Genomic DNA, 22,605 nt, shown 5'->3' with positions numbered 1-22,605 from the left:
TGCATGTTATCTCAGGTTGGTGTCGGGCTTCTCTGACTGCTCAATTTTCCTTCCCCCTTTTAAAGACTCGAAATTGTCATCAGTTCTTTGTGTGCCCTGCCATGGACTGGCGTGCTGCCCACAGCAATGTCCCTCCTTACTCTCTGGTTGTTTGGGATAACCTGACTTTTACCGGGAATGAGTGTCTTTCTGATAATGGGATCTGACAGAAAAACCGAGCTAATGACATGTTAACCGAAAGGAACAATTTTATGCACATTCCATGAATTTTGTCCCCTAACCGAGTGCACATAGTAAGATGATTTGTCTTTGGATCTTTCAATTAGATACCCATCATAAAGTGCAGAAATGTTACCATTTGCTAGGCTTTGTGAATGTCCTTGAAAATACCTTTAATACAAAAGAGCAATAACAGCAGCCGATATCGGTATTTTTTCCTTTCGCTGTAGCTGTTTGTCAATTGATTTTTACATTCATTTTTAATCGGGCTGCTCCCATTCCAGATACAGTCAATTCATAACCAAATTGATATTCACACCATATCAGTTCATATCCAAACTTAATCCAAATTGATTATGTGCAATTTATTATTCATTTGTAAAGAAATTAATACCTTGCAGTTCATCATCCAAATAATGATGATTCTTTAGCAGCCTGAGACTATTTCACAGTCCGAAGAGAATCATTACATTGTCATGCTTCCTATCCCTGTTACCTAGCGACAGGGTGCAGCTATACAACAACAAAAAGAGACCCTTCCTCTTGTCATCTTAGAGTACTGTACATGCAGGGCTATTTTTTCATTTTTGAAAGAGGAAAAATGCATGTTTATTGTTCAGGTAATTCTCAATTCCATCGTTTTTTATAGTGCGGAAGCACATAATTCCCACTTAGAGATGGCCGTGCAGACAGAGAGATCATCTCTGAATTACAAAAATGTAAATATTAATTAGCTCTGGCTATTTCAAAACTCTAGAAAGCAGGAACAGCTAAAGAGATGTGTACTTTGCATATGTACTGATTAAGTAAGCAGAGCTAATTAACAATCACATTCCCATAATCCATATCTTGGATATCTAGCCGTCTATCTGTTATCAGATATATGCATATTAATTAGGTAGTTAAATAGAGGCTTCTAATTGTGCTCTGTGTATATTTAGCCAAAGCAAGCAACAATAGACTGCTGTTTCACTCTCATTAGGGATGATGTTATAACCCTATTTTAATACTTAATATGGATCTCGTAAGAAATACTACTCAGGTTCATGGCATTTATAAATGATATGATTGAATATGAACATGTTCACAGCATGAGAAAGCAGAACAGCAACACATTTATGAAATCAACTTGTGTAGTTTACTCTGACACTTCCCATGCTGTGTAGTGTATTATTATTGAAGTCCTGGCTGATTGACACTGCATTATGAGAGCTAGTCAGTACCATATTGTCTCATGCTATGTGTGTATTAGTTCAGTAACGTCTTTGCATATTTTGTTAAAAATGTTAAAAAACAGTGATAAAATGAGGACTGATTGCCCCTTTACTACATCTGAAATCAAGGATTTCCCATATAGACGTTTGTGGCTTTATACTGAACAGTATCAGATGTTTAAAAGGAGTAGCCTTAGGATAGTGGATGAGCCTTAAACGATGTAGGAGCTTCTGAAATATGGGGATGGAGAGGAAGATATAACACTGTCATGACCTCCAAATGTTGGTGGCTTTAATAATGGACAATAATGATTATTAGGAAATAGGAATCAAATTCCTGTCTGTCTTTATCCATTTAGGCTTAAGATTATAGTGAACATGTGAGGCTTGTGTTTTATACCTTGTGGCACACTTTCTCTTTACCGCTTAATAATTTCTAGGTTTAATTTTAGTACCTATACATATAGGGGGTCTAGATCTCTTAGCTGCTAGCGCAGTAAACTACTGTTTACTTGGCAGAAAAATTTAGCACAAAAATAGAAAATAAAAAACCCAAAATAATGGGTGAACCACACTTAAACAAAATGTGCTTCCTGGTGGCAAACCAAAGGGCTGTCAGCCTGTCCTCTAGTCTGTGAGTTGATGCTCACAATCAATGGTACAGTAATGACCTGACAGCTGGGACCCAGTCCTGTTTGTACTTTAATTAACCATGTCCCTGACTTACATGTGTTGGCTAAAAATGTGTTATTTCAAGTTTGTTTTCTAGCCTGGCAAAGATCAGCATCCCGATGTGAATGTAAATGCTACTAGATTGATAGAAATCAAAGTCTTTCTGGAAATAAAAAAGAACATGCAAACTTTTTTCTAATGATCACTGCCAGGGCGTCCTGGTGACCTCAATAAAGCAACCAATTTATAGGTTCACGTAGCGTAACTGGGCACAAGTGTTGCTCTATTTGGAAGGTAATGACTCGTCGTTTTCCTCGCATATATTTTAATGTCCAACTTATTATTTGGTGTCGTTAATTTCTCTTTCTTTTAATGGAGCAAAAACATTTAATGATTTGTGGGTACTGTAATTTGACGGGTAAGCGATGTTGCCATGGTTACAGGTTGAAGATGCTCGGAAAAATACATTCAATCAAGCTAATTCTGTAACGGACCCTGAAGTCACAGAAGCCGATGATTCCGATGACAGACAGCATGGTGGTGATATTCCTGGAAGAGGTAATCCAGCAAATTGCTATTTTCTTAATGTCTAAACAAATGAAAGTTAAATGACCGAAAAAATGATACATAAAATGAAGGCATTTCTGCTTCTGTTTTACTGCCTGTGGAAGCCTTTGAGCTGTCTCTAGGAACACAAGCTCCAACAAAGGCATTATATTTCTCCTCAACATTTTAATTACCTACTGCATGTGTACCACAAATTCAGAACACAAGAGCTGAAATATTATAATATACTGTAGTTCCTAACCAAAACTTGAGACCAAGTGGCTAGCTCCTAGTACCGCTCAGTTAAGTCTGGTTAACAGACACCCCTTTCCCAGAGTTTTGTAACCCCCCTCCTCACTGCCCTTGCAGACACTCCTTGACTTCTTTCACCTAGTCAGTGGGTCCAGGTAAACTCACCCTTGTGTCCAGGCTGTCATTACCTCAGCTGTGCAGGTTAAGGCCACATCTACATCTGAGATTTCTGGCCTCTTAAAGCACTCGATAATTACATTGATTCAATTATCAAGAACATTGTGACTGCAAACCTCTACACTGCTAAGTATTGGCCTGTTTACTTTGAAATATTTTACGGCACTGAAATTTCAATGCACTGAGAAACAGGAAAGTTCTAATTGGATTTGACATCTCTGTTCATCTTCAGGAATGTGAAGTGCAGATGGCAGGTCTCTTTGAATTTCTATGGGTTTGCAGACCCGGTCATGTTAAGGTGGTAATTGGTACTATATAAACATTATTATTAGCAGGCTAACATGAACCACATTAATTAGCATGGTCATGCTGAACATATTAGACAAACACAAAACTAAATTTCTTTCAGATTACACAGGCATTTTAAATTTTATGTAGATTTGTAAGTAAAGGGTGTACAGTTTGTAGTGGTGAGAGCCTAAAACACAGCAAGCTCAAGAACCGATAAAGTATAGGTTAATATAATACTGACTTTTATCGCAGTTAACTGATGAAACAGGACTGTAATTTTTAAACTGAGATATTCATGGACATATAAAACTATCCAAATACTCTCATTTGCTTCCATTCTGATTTTACATATAGAGCAAGAGTGGTTTAAAAATTTATATGAGCAAAAGATAATTTTTATACCAGTACTGAGCCAAATAACTTTGAAATGTCTCCAGTGTGCCTATTAAAGATTGTTTTTTTTTTTCCTTTCTGCAAGGCGAATGTTATCCCTTATTCACATATTTCATCACATAATGGAATCCAGGAGGTTTTTTTGCCCTTTTCAAAATGGCACAAAAGTGTCAGCAAAAAAAGGTCAGACCATTCCATATAATAGAGCACATTAAAGTAAATTTCAGTCTTTCTTCTTTGATGTCAGGTGTAACATCTGTAAATACTCCCTAGTGCCTTTTCTGAAATCACATTTTCCGTAGAACAAATGATAAAACTGATGAAATGCCAACACATTTTCTGTTCGCATGTCTAACAGTTAAACAACTGTGTGAAGTGTAGGAAACAAACTGTTCTTGTCTAAATAGTCCTAAAACATGTCAAGAATTGATTGTGTTTCTCAGAGTAAAGTTTATTTAAGACAATTGTATTACTGCTACATTTGGTGTCTGACTTGCGTAAACCTGACATGTTGTAATTCCACAATTTGCTCTTTTTTGACACCACAAGTATCTCCTATTACAGAGGATGCTATAGAATAGAAGCTTGCTATGATGCACATAAGCAGCCACCGGTCTGCTTTATTTTATTAGTTTGAATGCAAACCACTTGTTTCTTGTGGACAAAGAAAGCTTCTGTGAGCTACCAGCAGCTCTTGAACTGTCTGTTTAGAGATTAAAAATTTAGCTTTTTCCTCACACTGTAAACAGTCGTCTTTTTTCCTGATGTTTATTACTGGCTGTTACATGCACTCACTGTGTAAGTGTACATTAGTCAGGGAAGTGCTGGAGAGAATGCATTAGCAGTACTCCTGCACAATGAGCTGTGTGAAGTCCCTCTGGAGGTTGTTAAAACAGATAGATAGCCTATGGTAAACAACAAGGCAGGTAGATTTTGAAAACAGATGTCTTTGAAAACTGACAAAAGAATAATCCATAGTGCAGCAACATGTTCTTTAATGTATCGCTTTTAACTGGCAATTTTATTTTGAAATTGGGAAGCGATTTGGATGGGCTTTGCAAGGGGTAGCAAAAAAAGCCTTTTCTAAGAAAAAATCATGTGGTATTGACAGACTGTAGCACTGGGAGTCCTTGTGTGGCCTTCGTAACCATTAGCATTTTTAAACATTGCAGACATGTTCATCTATCTGTTGCTTCTGCTTCTGCTGTTGCGGCCTGCTTCATTTTATTAAATATATCTTGCATTGGCATATCTGTATATTTTGACATCTTCCTACAGCAAAATATAAACATGTTGAGTCTGAGTTTACTATTACTGTACGTCTGTTCTCCAAATAATATGAAAGTACTAAATAAGAACTGACATGCTACCGTTTCATTACATAACAATTTTGAGTCTGCAAAACTTAAAAACAGAGAAATGGACCATTCATAGTTTTAAGGTAGCAAATCTACTCAGAAGCGCTTGAGCTAGTCTCATATTTCAACTGAAAAGACAAGTACTCTTCTGTGACAAAATACAGCAAGAAGCATAAAACAAACCAGGATGCTGGATCTAATTTGGATCTAAATCATATTTTGTAATGTTTTTTTTGCTTTTGTTAAAGCTCTACAGAAACAACAACTCTCTTACTTCTTACCTTAAGCAGTGAGACATTGAATCTGCTCAGCTGCAGACATTTCTTCTTCAGTCTTCACATGGGGGCAGTAGAATGCTGTTTTCCACCGGCCTCCATATTATCACTGATTTTTTTTCATTAACCTTCTGTTCCGTTTGTGGTGAAGCTTCAAAAATGCTGTTAGCGATGATGGATCTCGTACATTGTTGCAGCTGAAGTAAGTTTGTCAAAGCCGTATTCCTTCACAATAAGATTAGATTCACAGAGACATGATGTTTTTCCTGAAGGATTATAAGATGTTTATTCAAAAGGCTGAAAGCATGATTTTGTAAAAATGAAAATTCCTGGGTTAATGGCGTTTGTTTTATAAGCTTAAGATGGTATAACGTGGATAATAACACTTAATTTAAAGATTATGAGCCTCAGTTCTTTTTTAAACCATGTTATACCAAGTTCGGTGTTACATTAGAACACACAAAGAAGACTGATTTTGCACTGATCTCTCTGCTACCTCAGGGCAAGAAGGGAAACATTTCCTGAACATCATTTGTCACACGCTTCCCTAGTAATCTCTCACTAGCAGTTTGGCAGTGGGGGATGGACAGAATAGAAAATAACCTTAATAGATTGCTTTAAAGTCGTTGTTTTAATCTGTCGGAAACGCAAAGATCATAGATTTTCCCACAGCTAATAGAATGAACGTGTTTCCTATTGGTTTCCAGTGCACCACAACACATTGAAAAAGGTGAAACAGGTTTCTGAGTGACCAAGCCAGAAAAGGCTTTAGCTCAGAGTGGTGGCTGAACCCTATGACCTACAGCATACAGTGGTTCCCAGTCCTGGTCTTAATGACCCACCCTGGTGCTGGTTTTCATTCCATCCCAACTTCATTAGATTGTTTAAGCCTTAATTGATCTAAGAAGTTGCTTCAATTGAATATCTGCATTTTGCTTCTAGTCACAAGCTTGGAATTTTACTTCTCTTTCAAAATACAACGGTTAAAGCTCCAACATGTTTAAGAGCTGGGAACAAAGCAGTTCAAATTAATCTTCTTCTCATTAAGTCACTGAAGGGTTTGATTGTATAACTGAGGGCTGGGCCGAAGCAATAAGAGGTATGTGGGTCACCAGGACCAGGATTGGGAACCATTGACCTAGTCATGTCAACAGCTGACTGCACCTGGGATTCCCAGTCAGTTGTGGTATCCAGGTTGTGGAACCAGGCCAGCAGGCTGTGAATAGCCTGCTTGGAGACCCTTAGTTCTTGGTGCAAAGTTGAGAGCTTGTGTGGGCGTCAGTGAGAGATGTGACCCCCCCCCTCCTCCAGTATGTGCTAAGCTGCAGCATGCCCTCCCAAGTGGGCACAAGAGTTATTGCCCATTGCCTGATAAAAAAAAAAAAAACAACAGCCCTTCAAACAATTTCAAATAAGGTAGATGTATGATAAAAAGTATTTTTTGAAACAGCAGCGTAGCAGAAGAAACTAGACCTTCCAGATATTTAGATATTGTCAAGCTTTTGTTGACAGATTCTGGATGGCTGTTCCTTGTACATTATTTTAAAGTGATGCATCCAGCCTGCTTATTTTCTTCCCAGACCTTTATTTTGTACTTTATATATATATACTTTATTACCTTATATTACTGGTTTGACATTTTGTAGGTTTGAGGTGCAGTCGTCACTATAGTGCATTTCTGTTTCATGTGTCTTTGTGAGATGTGAATTAAGATTATGATTATATCAGAGGACTTGCAAAGGATGATTGGGATAAAAAGAATACAGTTTATCAGAATGTCAGTTTAGTTTGGTTTTGTAGTCTGATTCATACCCATTTGTTCTTGGATTCCTGGCGATTCATATTTTTCAGGAGAAGTGATAAATAGTTGTACATTTTATTGGTGGTTAGCACTGCTGTGTACCGAATTTGATTCCAAACTTGGGTGTCTTCTTTGTTTATAGTCTGAATTATTCTCACATGTTAATTAGAGCCAATAAATTTACATTACCTATGCAAGAATATGTGGCTTTCTGATGATGGATTCTCAAAATATTAAATTATATTAACAAAGTTACACTACTGTCAGGCTAATTGGCATCTTAGAGCCACATATACACAACCAGCCATGCTGTACAAAAGGATTTAGAGACCAGATTTATTTTCATGACAAAAGCAGCTAATCTGACCTCACTTCCATTTAGATATGTCAAGCAGAGGTCAAAATGTCCTGCTGTTTCTGAACAGAGTAAAAGGTTTAATTTTTAATTTGTGATTCTATTAGCTCAAAGGCAGTGCACTCTTTTCCTCTTATTTTTATCTTTCATCTCTTTTGGCTGTGAGCTGTTGAATTGATTTGGATTAAAGATTAAAGTTAATTCCGGCAATTCACAACCAAGACAGAAACAAAAAAGATGGATTTTTTTTTTCCGACATGAGGCAGATAAAAAGCTTTATGTAGTGAAAATCATCATTGCATGCAATGACCAAGTTAGACGTTTTTACTACGTTGGCCCTACTGTGACACTAGCCACTAAAAAGAATCTTTTGACACGAAAAATTAGTGTTTCATTGATGGATTTAATTATCTTGCCATAATATCAGTCCAGTTATCAGTAATAAGACGTTTTAGTTAATTAAGAAAGGTCACTTGGTTGTTCTAGTTGCACCCGAGATCTATTAATTATTACTGAGCCCAGGTGAGAAGGAATCAGCCTGACCCTTTTTAAAGAGAAGGCTGGAACCTGGACAGGAGAGGGGGGTAGAAAGCAGAAAAGAGCAAGGAGGAGAAGAGCCCAAGGAGACAGGCCAGTTCTTTCTGTTGTCCGATAAAGATTTATTTAACAAGGTCCTGTGCTGATAGAAAAGCTTGACTATGCTAAGGAACCTTCAACTCCAAGGACTTTGATTTTGAAATGTATGATATTTTAAGCACTCACTGGAATACTGAACATTGAACACAAAGGAGAACGGTGTTTCTACCATTTGGGAAAGCTGGTCAGAGAATTTACATTTACACGACCAGGAATGTATGTTGTATTTTTTTGTATAATGTTCTTGAAATTCCCTTTTCCTGATTGAAAGTGGAAGGAGAAAAGAAACACCTGCTCTTTTGAACTTGTTGATGGACTCATTTTTTGAGTTGCGAGAGTGAGAATTGTTATTTCATGCAGTAATTAGAATCAGTTGTGGCTCCACAGCCAAAACGTTGTGTAAATATTCACTTTTCAGCATGGAATAGTTATTGTTACACTACTAATGACCAACCAGCTTTATTTATAAGAATACAATGAAGTAGCTGAGTGATGTAGGGGTCTTGTCCAGCTGTTATCCCATTCAGCTGAATGGTGAGATTCATACATTCTTCTGAATGCAAGGACATTTCTGGTTTCCATTTCCCTGATCTCCTAAAATACACTGCACCTGGAAATAAATACATATTAAATCATCATAAATCAAAACGAGCAAAAAAAATCAGGAATATCTTTTATGTTAGAAAGTTGAGCACACATACTCAAATCGGTTATTTCTTGATGGATTCTACATTCTAAGAGTGCCCTACCATGCTGACGTCAATACAAGTAAAGGAATTCATGTTATCAAAACAAAGTTATCTCCTTTTTTGCAATGTCAAGTGTTTTGTCTTTGTTTTTTGATGCAGAAGCTTTAGAAAGGAACCTCGATGAACCAGTTATGGACCCTCACGTCTCGGAAGAATCTCCATCGTCACAGTTGGGCTTTCCCATGGACACAGCCGACATATCGAGGAAACACAAACCTCCATCACCTGCAGCTGACAGCCTGAGCCTATCCACCAATGAAATCAGACAGCTTGTGGATCAGCTCACAGAAACCGTCCACCAGACGATAAACCAGTTCGTCATCTTAATGTTTACAGTCTGTGTGCTCTGATGTCATTTTTCCATTGATTTGTTGCTGTCGGGGGTTACTTAAATTTTTTTTTTGGGGCAACACATTGATTAGCTTTCATTGCATTATTGCAGAAAGGGAATGCATGCTTCTGCATTACAAAGTCATGTCACGGTTTGACTTTTTCGTTAGCTGGGATATTAGCAAGTAAAATCTGATGGAGGTCAGTTTGACACTTGGGTCACATCTGCCTAATTGCAGACTTGGGTGGGCGGTTTGTTGAACAGAAAGGCCACAGAAATATTAAGACATGGGTTACAGGAATAAATATCATACTTTTCTGGATCTGACTGTCGGTATGCACACCTGATCTTTATATACTGTAGGCATTTTTCCCCCTGGTTGCCCAAATCAGTGGTGCTCAATCATTGTTCTGTCATGGAGTCCCAGTGCCAAATGAGTTTTGCTCCAACTGTGACTTATTTTTAAATTTGCTTTCAGCTCTTAAAAAGCTGATCGGAATATGCAAGTGGTATGATCCCTGTGTTAATCAGTGAGCTCCAGAGCTGCTCTCATTCATGTAGGGTACTGTAGCTGAAAAGTGACCAACGGGACCTCAGCAGAAGGATAAACACTCGCTTGCTGTGGTTTATTGTCCTTCCCTTCTATGGCTGTACTTGATAAACTGGTCACCAATTAGAACCTTTTTATTCATAATTTAGTGAGCAAATTCTTCATGCAGAGTTAGATACTGTAGATACAGATAACGCTCTGTATGCTGATGTTGGAAATAATGTACTTTATCCAGGCTAGGTGTGGAATCAAGGTCCGAGCACTGAAACAGTGCTGTAGGTGAGAACCACTGAAGTTGAAAACTGGCAGAGACGGTGTTCCCTCAGGAGCTGGTCTGAGGTCCGAAATGACAAAAAACAAGGAGAAGATTTTTGTTTATTTTAATAAAACCCTTTTAAATAAGTAAATAGCATGCTTTCTTCAAGGGCTTCAAAGATTGTGTATTTCCATACAAGCCTGGACCTGGGCCTGTGGCATAATGTGGTGAGATTTACACTGCTGCTTGTCTGAGAAATTAATTCGCTTTCTAAGATCGTGTTGCATTCTTCCAGTTTGATTTTCTAAACCATTGAGGCATTAAAGTATATACTGTATAGTACTATAATATGGGGTTTTGAATAATTTTGAATTAAATTTCTGAGACATGTGATGTGTGGTGGATGTGCTACTGTGATATGAGTCCATCCAGTTCAAATTGTTGTGTTCTTGGTACTTGACGTCTCTTGATGGGAATGATCATTCTAACCTTTATAAATAAAAAGCATGCATTTGTACCACTACTAAGCTCCAGGTCAGTCATAACATTTTTGACTCACTTCTTGTTTGTTTGTAGGAGCCTGTATCCCGAACATAGCCTGGTGTTTTCCTGTATGCTTTCTTTGTACATCCAGATGGAGAGTGAAGGAGCACTCAGAGAGGAAGAGGTATCCTTTCTCTTAAAAGGTAAATAGAGTACATTATAGAATCTATTTTATCCTGTCAGTGGTTGAGCCATTTTAGAATTTTGCACTTTAGTAGTAGAGACATCAGCAGTTTCTGATGCCTTTTACATCCAGCTCTGTTCCCAGTTGCCTTTCTTGAAAAGCAGAAGACCCAGCAACATTACCAAAACCATTCCGCCTTCTGTATAGTTTGTTTCATATGGCATTAATATTTGTTACAAACTTATTATGGTTTGTGAGGAGCACATTAAAATAAGCTGGATTTATGAAGTGCTGGTTCTGCAAAAGTCAATTACTTTTTAACCATTGAGGACCGTTTCCTCAAATTGCTCAGGGGGGTACAGAATCATTTTCTGCTAGCCATGGTCGAATCTGATCAGTACTAAGCAACAAGAAATGGAGCAGAAGCTGCCCATGCACAGTAAGGGCGACAGCTGTTTCTTATGGTTATTGCTGAGGGGCTGCTTTCTCCGAGATTGTTTTGAGAGCCCGCTCAGAGAATATGATATCTAATCCTTCTTTCTGATGGAATGGGCTGCACCACCTTAAAGCCTAAAATCAGATAGAATATAGCTTGTCGGTTTTTGTGCCCAGCATGCCACATATTCTGAATCCTATTCCCCCTATCCTTTTAAGTACTGTAACTTCTTCTCAGGGGTTCTCAGAGATTACTCTCTTTCTCTTTCATATGATGCTTAAACCTCTTGTTCCAGTTTGTTTGCCTTTAGGATCATTTAACAGTGGACTACAGTTTCATGGCTTATCCTGTTACTGGCTTTCTCACGAAGACTTGGTATTCTATTACTGTCCCTGGGAGTTCATCGTTATCCCATCTGCCACCTTTCTACTCTAGCACGTAATAGCAAGAGGTAGCCTTAAATAGCCTTCCACAATCATTTTTTTACCGATATTCATTCTCAATCTCCAAGATACATTGCTTAAGTTTCTTACCTTTTTGTTTGCCTTCAGATTACCACCCATTGTCCCTGGTTTAAAATGGATTTGCTTAGATGGTTCAAAGGAAGACTACAGATCTTCTTGGCAGCATCCACTTAAGATGTTAACTGCATTTTCTTTCAAGTAATTTGAACACTGTGCAGCAGAAGAAAGTAGAAAATGACACAAACCTTTACAGCTTTAGCAAATATCTGCCCTGTTTTAGAGATTGCTTTGTCTCCATTAATGTCGTGCTGAGTTAGCCAGAACTGGTTTTGATGGCTGTAACTTATCAGCACGAATGTAATAACCTTTTGACAACGTTAGCACACTGGAGTCCATTCAATACATTCCTTAATCATAGTGCTTAAGAGTGTAGTGGAGACCTTACAGACCATCAAAGCACTCAATATGTTTTGAAGGTTGTTTTTATCTTTGCTATAATATAGAGGTGTCATGTACTGTAGTATTGTAGCTAATTTATCCAAACCTCATAAAGAAGAAGAATGTTCTCTGTTTAGCATAAAATTCCTCATGAAAATAATTTGTTGTTGTATGGAGTAGTAGAGAAACGTACTAATCTAGTTTTATCACCAACCCATGGTTTCAAAAACTCAGTCATGGGCTTTGTGGACTATTTATAGCTTTAGAACAGAACAGAACTCTCTTAACCTTTTACTTTAATGTGCAATTGAATCATTGGGCTAAATGGTGTAAAAATTAATATTTAATGTATGTTAAACATGTACACGCAATGTGAAATACAAATTACAGGAAATATGAAATAATTGGAATAACACATCTGTGCGATAATATGACACAGCATCAGCAGGAGCACTTGACTTATCAACCTTCAGTCTGTAGTGTTTTACAGCACTTCTTCAGGCAATAAATACAGCAGGCTTGCCTATAGCTCAGAGGAAAGGTCATGTTTATATTCAATATAATCTTGCACCAGTTGGACAGTTTTGAACTTAATCTGATTCTTTCCATAAAAGACCAGTTACTTCACAGTCTCTGTTGCTCTTGCTTCTTATAAATAGCACTCACTGCCTTCATAAATAGTGAGTCAAATTAACTACAAGTACCTTGGCATATTGATAATATGTGTGCAACAAAATACCAAGCACAAAGTGAAGCAGATACAAAGCATGTGCAGGTCCTCATGGAGTACTTCTAATTAAACAGAACACAGTATGTGCTTGACATACATAAGTCGATCTTTATTCGTTCACTGCAAAGATCACAGCGCCTGATGAGCTGTGGATACATAGCCTGGCAGCGCATCATGTTTGGGTTTCTGTTCATGTATTTCGGATGGTTTTCTCTTAACCTAATTTGTTTCTTTATTTAATTTGAGCCGCCATTATAAATAGTTCAGTAAATTTCCCATGGCAACTGTGCTGTTTAAAGATTTTGCTTCTGCTTAATGGCGTGCCAGGAATGATGGCTTCTGCAAAAAAAAACATTACTGTTGGCTTTTGCTGCATTTAACTTTGATAAAATACTTCTGTTTCCTTCTTTTGATGGACTTAAATCACATGGAAAATTGACCCTGCAGTTGTTAATTGACAGTACATATCAAATAGATCATTATTGGATTACGCTATATCTCCTTCACCCTGAGATTAAACTAGTAAAGTTGAAAACAATGGATGACAAGAACAGTCTTTTCCTGACCCATACAATACTGGCTCAATTAAACAATTTTATCTATTGGTTATGCAGCAGCACAGATACAGTGTATAAATATACAGAGAAGATGTGGTAGAGAGTACTTCTGAGTGTGAGTAAAATGATCCTCTAAGAGTTTCTGCAGTTTCATTTTTTTCTAAAGAACCTATATAAATGACTGATGTCTCATTTCTGCTTACATCTATGGAAAGTTGCAAGCTGTTTGCTTTCTTTATGACTGCGGTCAGTCATACAGTATATTAGGCTATAAAATATGCTGGAACAAACTGTACATTTCTTTTCCTTCATCAAAATTGAACTGCAGTAATAATAATTATAAAAACACGTACTCTCACTACAGATTGTTTCATGCAATAAACAAAGACTTCCTGTACTGTTTTGCACCTCGGCTGCTGTACTATGTCCCAAACTCATTCAGTGTCTTTCTTTCCCACTTCTCAAGGCTTTCAAGATTACGATGGAGTTCCTCCGTCCCTGGGAGACCTTGGCTCTGAGGGGCTGCCACCTGCCTGGATGCCAGCCGAGCAGTGGGAGTGCTTGCTGGCCCTCTCTCTTCTTCCTGGTCCTCTGGAGGGTGTCTGTGTACAGGTCAGTCTCAGCACTCCCACTCACTTGTTTCAAGGCACATACTGTACATAAATCATCCTCCCTTGCTACGTTAGAGCAAACCTATTACTGTGCATTTAAACCAAAGTTGACAGCCACTGCGTTTTGAAAATTGATCTAAACGATTAATTTTACCGTGAGAGAGTCTTGCCCCATTTACCAAGATTTCTTAACTCCTCAATGGTACTGTTAGCCCCCCCCAAAAGGGACTTGTGGTTGGATACTGTATCATTTTATCTGCATCTTTGATAATGCAATTAGAAGTGACATCAATCCGTCTAACAAGTAATAGCTGAAAAGAAAAGAAAGAAAACACAACGTTTCAGCAATGGAGCCTTCTTCAGGTGTGTGATTGACAAACGTTTATCTTCTGCAAAGTTTGTGAACTAAGCTACAATACTTTCTCATGGCCCAAGTGTAACATGTACAGTACATTGGGCCAGAACACACTTCTGAGATACTTTCCACCCAGAGACGTGACAGCTGAGCCACACCAGAAAGCCAGGAGTAGACACCGACAAAGGATTTATTCTTTTGGGAGCAAAGAGAAGTTCAGTCACTGTAAGCTACCTGTTACATTACATCAGCTGAAGAGGAAGTGTCCTTAATTTTGGTTTACGCCAGACTCAATGTATGTAAATTTGAATTTACCTACAAACCTTCCTCCATGGTTTCTGTTGTAAAATCTACGGAAAAGAACTCCGGAAAGTTAATGTCACAAGCGTAGAGAGCAAGTGGTGCTGAGAATTACTTCCATGGATGTTCATGGCCTTTTTTTGCTGAAAAATATATTGCCTCTATTACAATCATGTCGGGCAAACACCCAAGTGATTTTGTTACTTTCTGTTTTATTTTGTTTAATTCCTGAGCAGTACAGCGTAGGGTAATGAAGTGTACACAACTTATAAATTAATTTGAAGGAAATTCTCCCTCCAATGATTAATTTATTACTGTGTATTTTTAATCATTCATGTACTGCATTTGGTGTTTAAATATCATGAATGGTAATTCTGCATGTATTCGCAAAGTAGCAACGAAAGGGTTGCTTTTGACTAAGTACAGGTTACATTGAGTTTTGCTTTTTCTTATTTAGAGATGTGATTTATATCAGATTATATCTGTGTATCCAGCACCAGGAGCTAACAATGTGTAAATTGTGTGTTTATGTTATGAATGAAGTTGATCCCATTTCAGTAGTTTGGCCAAACCCTAATTAAGATGGTGTAGAGGTGTGAATTAGATAGGGAACTTTACAGCTACCTGACCGTGAGCATAAGGCTTTCAGAAACCCATCTTACTCCCCCTCTTCTTCGGGAGGAGCCAGGGAGCTGAGCAAGGGTGATGATGGGGTGGAGGGAGTGATGCACAAGAATCGTGATATGTGGATATGAATGAGTAGAATCGTGCAAGATTATGATTAAACCATCCCCCAGACTTTGGGCCAGATGGGTTGAATGTCCTGTCTGTAACTGTTCTTATGTTTAAGACTCCATGTAGTGAAAGTCCAGAGATGCGTACAAATACCAATTTTGCGAAGAGTTGACGATACGGTACCTTAAGACAGGTGACAGAAATTTCTTTATGGTTAGAAAATAAACATCTTATTGTGCAAATACACCGAAGTCTACGAGTAAGTTGGGTATTTAGGTTTTAAAGAAGATGCTTTTCCCATTTTCCGTTGTTTTTGTTGTTGTTAACTTAAATTGAAAAGGCTGTCAGTTTATAAAATGTCCATGATGAATATTGTTTGCTCTTGAAAGATCAGTCAGCTTGAATGGTGTTTAATGGGCGAAGATGTGGAAATTCTTGCCATGTCAATGCTACACCACTGCATTCTGGCAAATTCAAAGCTTTCCTATCAAGTACGGTAACGTTAGAGAAGAGGCTGGTTGCACTTTTTCCTTCAGTGCAGGAGCAGAGCTGCCCTGCTTAATCACTTCGACCTTGCCTTTCTGGTGCACTGCTGAGGAGCTGGAGTGGGACTGTGTTGAGCAAGGTGTTAATTGAGGGCAATAAGTGAAAGCAGTTTCTTTAAAGACTTGTCTGTCTTAATGGCTCAGTTCAGAAAGATCAGAGCCTCCCAAACTCGTGCTGGCTATTATGGGTGATTTGTTGTGAATATCGAGACAGGCAGAAATTTAAAACACAGTATCTGTTCAGAAACAACCACACCAGGTCAGCAAGTTGAAAAAGTACATTAAACCAGGGCAACTTGACTAAGCATTCAAAAGAGGATTTGATGTTGTCCAACCTGTTTTATCAGTCAGTCAGTCAATCAATATGTGAACTTGCTCTGGAGGATGTTTCAAAAACAATGATCACATACTTCCAGCTTTGTTTTTTTTATTTCAGATTGCTGAACATTCGACTGAGTGGGAAAGATGGTTTAACTTGGATTATCCAGAACTAGAACGACTACCATTAGGTACAGTACGTTTCTCAGAAATGCAGACATATTGCTGTGAAATATATTTTCATATTTGCAGGATTTCTGCTTGTGTTGCTTTAAACAGGAGACCCTTTATCCCAGCTCCTACTTGCTGCTGACAGGCTTCCAACTCTGTAGCACACTGGCACAGCTCAGAAACATCAAAACAGTGTTGCTTTTCCTTGTGTTTATAGAAGAACACAAGTATGGCAGCAAACAAGAGGAAGCCATTCAGTCATTCTGGCCCGTCTGGTAGTTAGTATAGTTCCAAGGATCTCATCCAGCTGTTTCTTAAGGGAAAGGTATCATCTTCAACCACATGGCTGTGTACAGCAGCTTGTTTCACACTTCCACAACCCTGTTTATGACTGTAGAAATGTAGAAACTTGACCGGTAGCCTGAGTAAACAAGCGACTGCACTGATTTCTTTAACTCGGAGATGAACAGGTCTCTCTCTCCGGAGCTACTCTTAGGCATGCAAATTTCACAGAACTCAAAATGTATTTTTGCTTTGGATTTGCTTGTGTGAGTGAAAAGCTGTGTGTGTCTATCCTGCAATTGATTTTCCTCCCACAGATTGGGGACAGGCTGTCCAGATTAAGTGGTGTCTCTAAATTGCTGTGTTGTATTTGTGCGAGCTTTCCGGTAGACTGGTATCCCAGTCAGGGAATAATCCCGCCTTACACTGTGTGCTTCCCAAGTTAGACTCTGGCTCACCACGACCCCCCTAAGGATAAAGCAGTTACTGAAAATAAATGGATTGATGTGTCCAGATAACACACTATCCTTGTGGGCCTGTTAAACAGCAGTTAAATGTTTTAAGGGACAAAATTCGCAGCATATATCTACTCAGCAAAGTGCCCGCTGAACAGATTTCAATGGGAAAAAATATTTTCCTAAAAGAAAATGTATTTATTCGGTTGGCATAATGCTTACTTCAAGTCTGCAAACCTTTACATTTTTTATATGATTGTGTTGCACATTTTTCTGCTGTCACACATTATTAGGGAAACAATTACTTTACTCCTCGGCATAATCTGCACTCTGGGGCCACAGCAAATGCACCATATGGCATAACGTGAAACGGAGTACTGTATATCGCAGCAACATTAGCATTCGCCTGTGGGGGTTTGTTAATGTATTTCTTCCAATTCATCTGTTTTATGGGAAAATAGTAACTTGACTGCTTTATGTAATAAAGCTAAACATATTACAAGGGACTATTATTTTTTATGGAGGTAGGTTGTTGAGCTCATTATTTGAAGTAATTGTTATAGCTTTCACGTTCCCTGTGCACCACATTGTGCAACGGCAACACTTTAGAGGAAAGAGCATGTCGAAGATTCTCTTGTTTTTAAGATCACCAGCTGTGATCAGACTGTGTGGATCATTATAGGTGTGGTATTCGCAACTAGAGAAGGGCATGCTTTTACCCAACTCCAAGATTCTAACGAGTGCCTCTCAAGAAGTGCCCTTCATTTTGTTTTAATTCTTTAAAAAAAAAAACTACTCTGTGAATACCACCCAGTGTGCACTGAAGATGACATTCTGTGTCTAACAAAAGCTAGACTAAACCAGCAGTAACCAGACGCTGTTAAAAGGCAATTTTCCCTTGTCACCAAGAAGATAGGGAAGAAAAAATTAAACACAATACATGAGTTTGATAACTCTGTGGAAATAAGTCAATAACTTTTTTTAATCTTTTGAGGTCAAACAAATAGTAAGATCCTGCTGATCTCAGTGTAGCACGTAGATGGATATGAAATGTTATTGAAAAAACACACTGATAGTTGGATAGATGTTCATCCTTCTCAGTTGGCCCTTTAATAAATGGCAGTATGCACAGAGTTCAGCAGCAAAACAGTTGTCTTACTTTTAGGCCACCAGAACCTTGTAAATAAACTGTTCTGATTCTAGCCACGATGCCCCATAGTAACAATTTGTGCTTTCCCAAACAGCATTTAATGGGCAGAGAGCAGTCATAAATCAAACACAAACCTGTAATAAAAGAGGTCTCAAGAAGATTTAACACCTCTGAGGCTTGTAATAAGATATTTAAATAACACTGTTTACAAAGCTCAGTGGTGATAAATCTTTCTAAAATTCTTATAAATGTGAAATTTGCAATATATACTGCTTTTTAAGCCAGTTCTCTAAACCTCACTAACTTATTTATTTAAATTATCAGTAAATGAATTATTAATGTAATAGAACCAAGTATTTTTCTGAAAAAATAAAATAAAACTACATAATTACTGCACCTCAATTTATTACATACTGTATGTATACAGAATACGTTCATTTTGGAACTATTTTCAATAGACAAGTCATTTAAAAAAAAATTAGTTTGGTAATATTAGTTAATAACTTCTTCAGCCCTTCTTTCTTGTAACCCAATAATGTTTAAAATAGAAGGAATCTTGTGGTTTAACAGAAACAAAGTAGTAGTGGCAATTGTTGGAGGTACTTAACAAACCTTTTTTTATTCAAGAAAAGCATTCAATCTACATGTTTTCTGTCACTTTAAGACTTCATGTAAATTGCTTTTTTACTTTTGTATTCAGCAAAATCATATTTTGTTTCAGGCTGTCTACATGCGGTTCATTTCCCCCTGAGACTAAAGCTTTTCAAAGAGGCTTCAATAGGGTTGTAGTAGCAATAAAATGAATCTGTCATTTCAGGTGATAGTTAGGCATACATATTAATAAAAAAGGTATAAACATTTCAAACTGACATAAAAACATTATTAATAAACAAGGGGGGCTCAGCTCAAGTAGCTCATTTTGGTTTTACTTGCTAATTGATCTGATCTCATCCAGTTATTTCTTGAAAGAAGCCATTTCCCGTTGAAGCCAGGGTATCGGTTTCAACAAAATGGCTGGGTAGCTGGTTTCAGACTCCAGCAGCCCTTGGCTTACAAAATTCCATCAGTTCTCAGTTTTAAACGAACCTTCCTGAAGTTTCCAGTTGTGTCCTCTGTTTCACTGTTGAACATGTAGGAAGCAGGTAAACCAGATCAATTGCATTTACTCTGAGTTACTCCAGTTACTCCTTTATTTCTTAAATACTTTTTCATCCTTCGTAATAATGAGGTTATTTTGCATAACTGTCTTCTTTGCTGAATTCTGTCAGTTTGCTGTGGTTGCTATGGAAGGCCTCTTTTTTAAGACTGACCAGTCAACTGTGAGTTTGATTGGTTCCTGGCTTAGCTTAACAATAAAATAAAAGTGACTTTGGCCTCGCAGAAGGAGAACCGGCGGAGATGAACGGAGCCCCAGAGAGCCCGGATACCCGCTCGGTCTCAGGCATGCACAAGCTCCTGCTTCTGCGGGCTCTGCGGCCCGATCGCCTGATCTCCGCACTGCCTCGCTACCTCCTCCAGCACGACAGCGTCTGCACATGGGGAGGCTCAGGCCCTCAAGCTGCCGATGTTAAAAGTAAGGATGCGACAGTTTGGTTCTATTACATGGGGGATTTTCCGTCACGTTTCCTAATTGGACCAGCAAATTGCAATTTCTTTCCACTGTCCGGAATGGACTAAATTGGACCAACAATTAGCAATTAGTTGGACCAGCAATTAGCAGTTTGTTTCCACTGTCCTTACGAAGCATAGTCTTATTTCTCTGGAAAGTAAAAGTGAAATTAAACAAAATGGTGATTTAAGGTTTGTTTGCTTTTGGGTCTCTTGAATGATTTAATTAGATGATTTAAACACTTTAAAAAAAAACTTTTGTTAACTTCTTAAGCTATGTTGCACTTTGTCCTCATCTTTGCTTTTAAATTTCACAGGCCTAGCAGCACACACACAGTATACCGTGATAAATTGCCTTTTTTTTTAAGTCAAACACACATAATGTATGAAAAACTGCTGCTTCTCAGCCAAGGAATTCAAAAGCCCTTAATGGCGATGCTGCGGCTTCACTACCAATTCCAAACTGAAAGTGAAGAAAATGGTGTTATTTGTCTTTCCAGGTCTTGTGGAAGACTCTGTCGGAATTCTAGTTCTTCTTCCAGCGGGCTTATCTCACACTAATGGACTCTCTAATGTGTGTTCAGTCATGAGTGTCCAACCTACAACTGTCATATGTAGTGCTGCCAAGGTACTGATATCTTCCTCTGGTGTTCACTGAATTTCAATACAGCACTGTTAACATACATCTGAAGACAAAGCACGTCAGATAAGGTGTATGCACAGGAGGAAATGGTCTTCGGATATCAGCTGGAGACAAGATGGCTTATCATAAATACTGTATGCACTGAACAGTGAAATGTCTAGAGAGCATTTGTGTGTATAGAATGGTAGACATAATTTATGAGATTGTGTATTTAATTAGATAAAGTTTAATGACTTCACAAATGAAATGTAGCAGCTCATTTTCTTTTCCTGAGCGTTTGTTCCCCCCAAATCCATTGTGAATATCCCTATAATTCCTTGTACTCAGTGAGCTAAACAGTGTCAAACAAGTTGGCAGGGATACATTTATCGCCCATCAGTACAGTCATCCCAAACCTCAAAGGAATATTCACTCTCCTGTGGTGGACATTTTATCAAGGTCTTACACTATGTACAGTTTATAATATCAGTAAAATTGTATGTTCATATACAGTATATTGAAGAACTACTACCCCCATCTGTGTCTGTAAGTAACATTAATAATTCTATATGTGTATTTTGACTCCATGTATGTCTGAGTTCTTGGAAAGAGCAAATTAATAGTGCCTGTTAAGTGCGAGATGATTTTACTGCAATTATATTTTTCAAGTGAATATGTCCATTGAGAAAACAGAATTACGGACCAGAACGAGGCGTTTACAGTGTGAAGCTCTGTTACATTTGCGATGCCTGTTAGAACAAAAACCTTATAACCAACCGCATTGTAAAACCAAGCAATTTAACATCCTCTAACTACATTTTCGCCGTGCTAGGGGAGACCATTCTGTGAGGAGGAGATGGAAAGGGCCTTGAACGTATCGCTCTAAAGAGGGCTGGTTACAAATTCATGGAACAAAGCCTTCCAGTCTTTTCTTTTTTGCCAGGCTCAGACTGTTTTGTTTGTCTGATGCCTAAATAATGAAAACATTTCACAGCTGTGTTCAAAGAGCCATGAACAAGCAAAGCTGTAAAAGCTGAAGGCCTTGTAATCTTGTAGAGATTACAAAATAACCTCGGATTTACAGAGGTTTGTTTTATTGCATCTGCTCAGATCATTCTCATGAATTCTTGCAGAGGCCCTGTTTGCTTCTAACGAAACAGGAGTTTACTACACATTTTTAGCCACTGCAATGACAAAATGTATCCAGATATGTATGATTTTTCAGACTACTTTATATACTCCTTTTGCATCACAAAGTCTCCTCAAATCGTTGAATTAGTAAGTGTTGTTTTAGAAGGTGATTTTAATTTTTGGCACGTGTTTGTTCTGCAGTCCTTGGTTGCATTTGTCAGCTGTGATGGGCTGTGTGTCTCTTCATAGGAAATGGGCATCTCTGTTTCTGTGGTGTCTACGAGGGAAGACTGCCTAAGTGGTGTTGAAAAAGCTCTGGGTGACATGATGGAGTGTGGGGGCTGGTTGGTTGTTGAGAATGTACACTTGGCATCAATGTCCTTGCTCAAGAAAATCCATCACACGATGAACCTTGCAGGTTTGAAAACACAGCCACAAAGTGGACAAACTATTCATTAGCGGAATGTGCTAGGACAAATGGTTGCATTACAGTGGTACGATAGATATAATCTCCTTAAGTTAATATTGTTCTGTTTTTACTGTAAAGTGTTGGAGTTTTAATATTGAAATTTATATTTAAATGTAGTCATAATTACAGTTTCAATTATAAAATATTGAATTTCTGTTTTTTTGTGCTATTTTATCATTTCAGTGTGACAATTGTGCCCTTTTCACTTTATTATACAGTATATGCAGTTATGTGTGGGAAATTACCTTTTTGTATTTTATAAACATTTATAATGCAATAATGTAAATATTCTATGCAATAGATTATGTTTAACACTGAGAGTTTATATACTTCTATAAATTGAATATATACTGTACCAGGTTATAACTGAATAGCTGATGAGTTCCTGTCCTTGAATGTGCTTTTCAGGTTTGTCGTGTGTTAACTTAGACTTCATAATGTAACGCAAAGAGCTTCAAGCAGATGCTTTAAGATGCTTGATCTTAG

General features: G+C 38.0%; 1 protein-coding gene across 2 annotated transcripts in view; it reads left to right on the top strand.

The window, feature by feature from the left end:
- Positions 1–22,605, top strand: part of LOC148643537 (uncharacterized) — a 97,049-nt gene that overhangs the window by 48,299 nt on the left and 26,145 nt on the right. For both annotated transcript variants that reach the window (XM_088615848.1, XM_088615847.1), the window contains exons 37-44: positions 2,549–2,663; positions 9,038–9,251; positions 10,652–10,761; positions 13,834–13,979; positions 16,350–16,422; positions 19,671–19,862; positions 20,398–20,525; positions 21,900–22,068. In XM_088615848.1, coding sequence (XP_088471974.1) covers positions 2,549–2,663; positions 9,038–9,251; positions 10,652–10,761; positions 13,834–13,979; positions 16,350–16,422; positions 19,671–19,862; positions 20,398–20,525; positions 21,900–22,068 — 1,147 coding nt within the window. The remainder of the gene's footprint in view (positions 1–2,548; positions 2,664–9,037; positions 9,252–10,651; positions 10,762–13,833; positions 13,980–16,349; positions 16,423–19,670; positions 19,863–20,397; positions 20,526–21,899; positions 22,069–22,605) is intronic.

This window comes from Lepisosteus platostomus, chromosome 22 (assembly GCF_059453375.1).
Source record: "Lepisosteus platostomus isolate fLepPlt1 chromosome 22, fLepPlt1.hap1, whole genome shotgun sequence".
In the NCBI taxonomy this organism is placed as follows: domain Eukaryota; kingdom Metazoa; phylum Chordata; class Actinopteri; order Semionotiformes; family Lepisosteidae; genus Lepisosteus; species Lepisosteus platostomus.
Note: the sequence above shows the minus strand (reverse complement) of the source record. Positions and strands in the feature narration are given on the sequence as shown.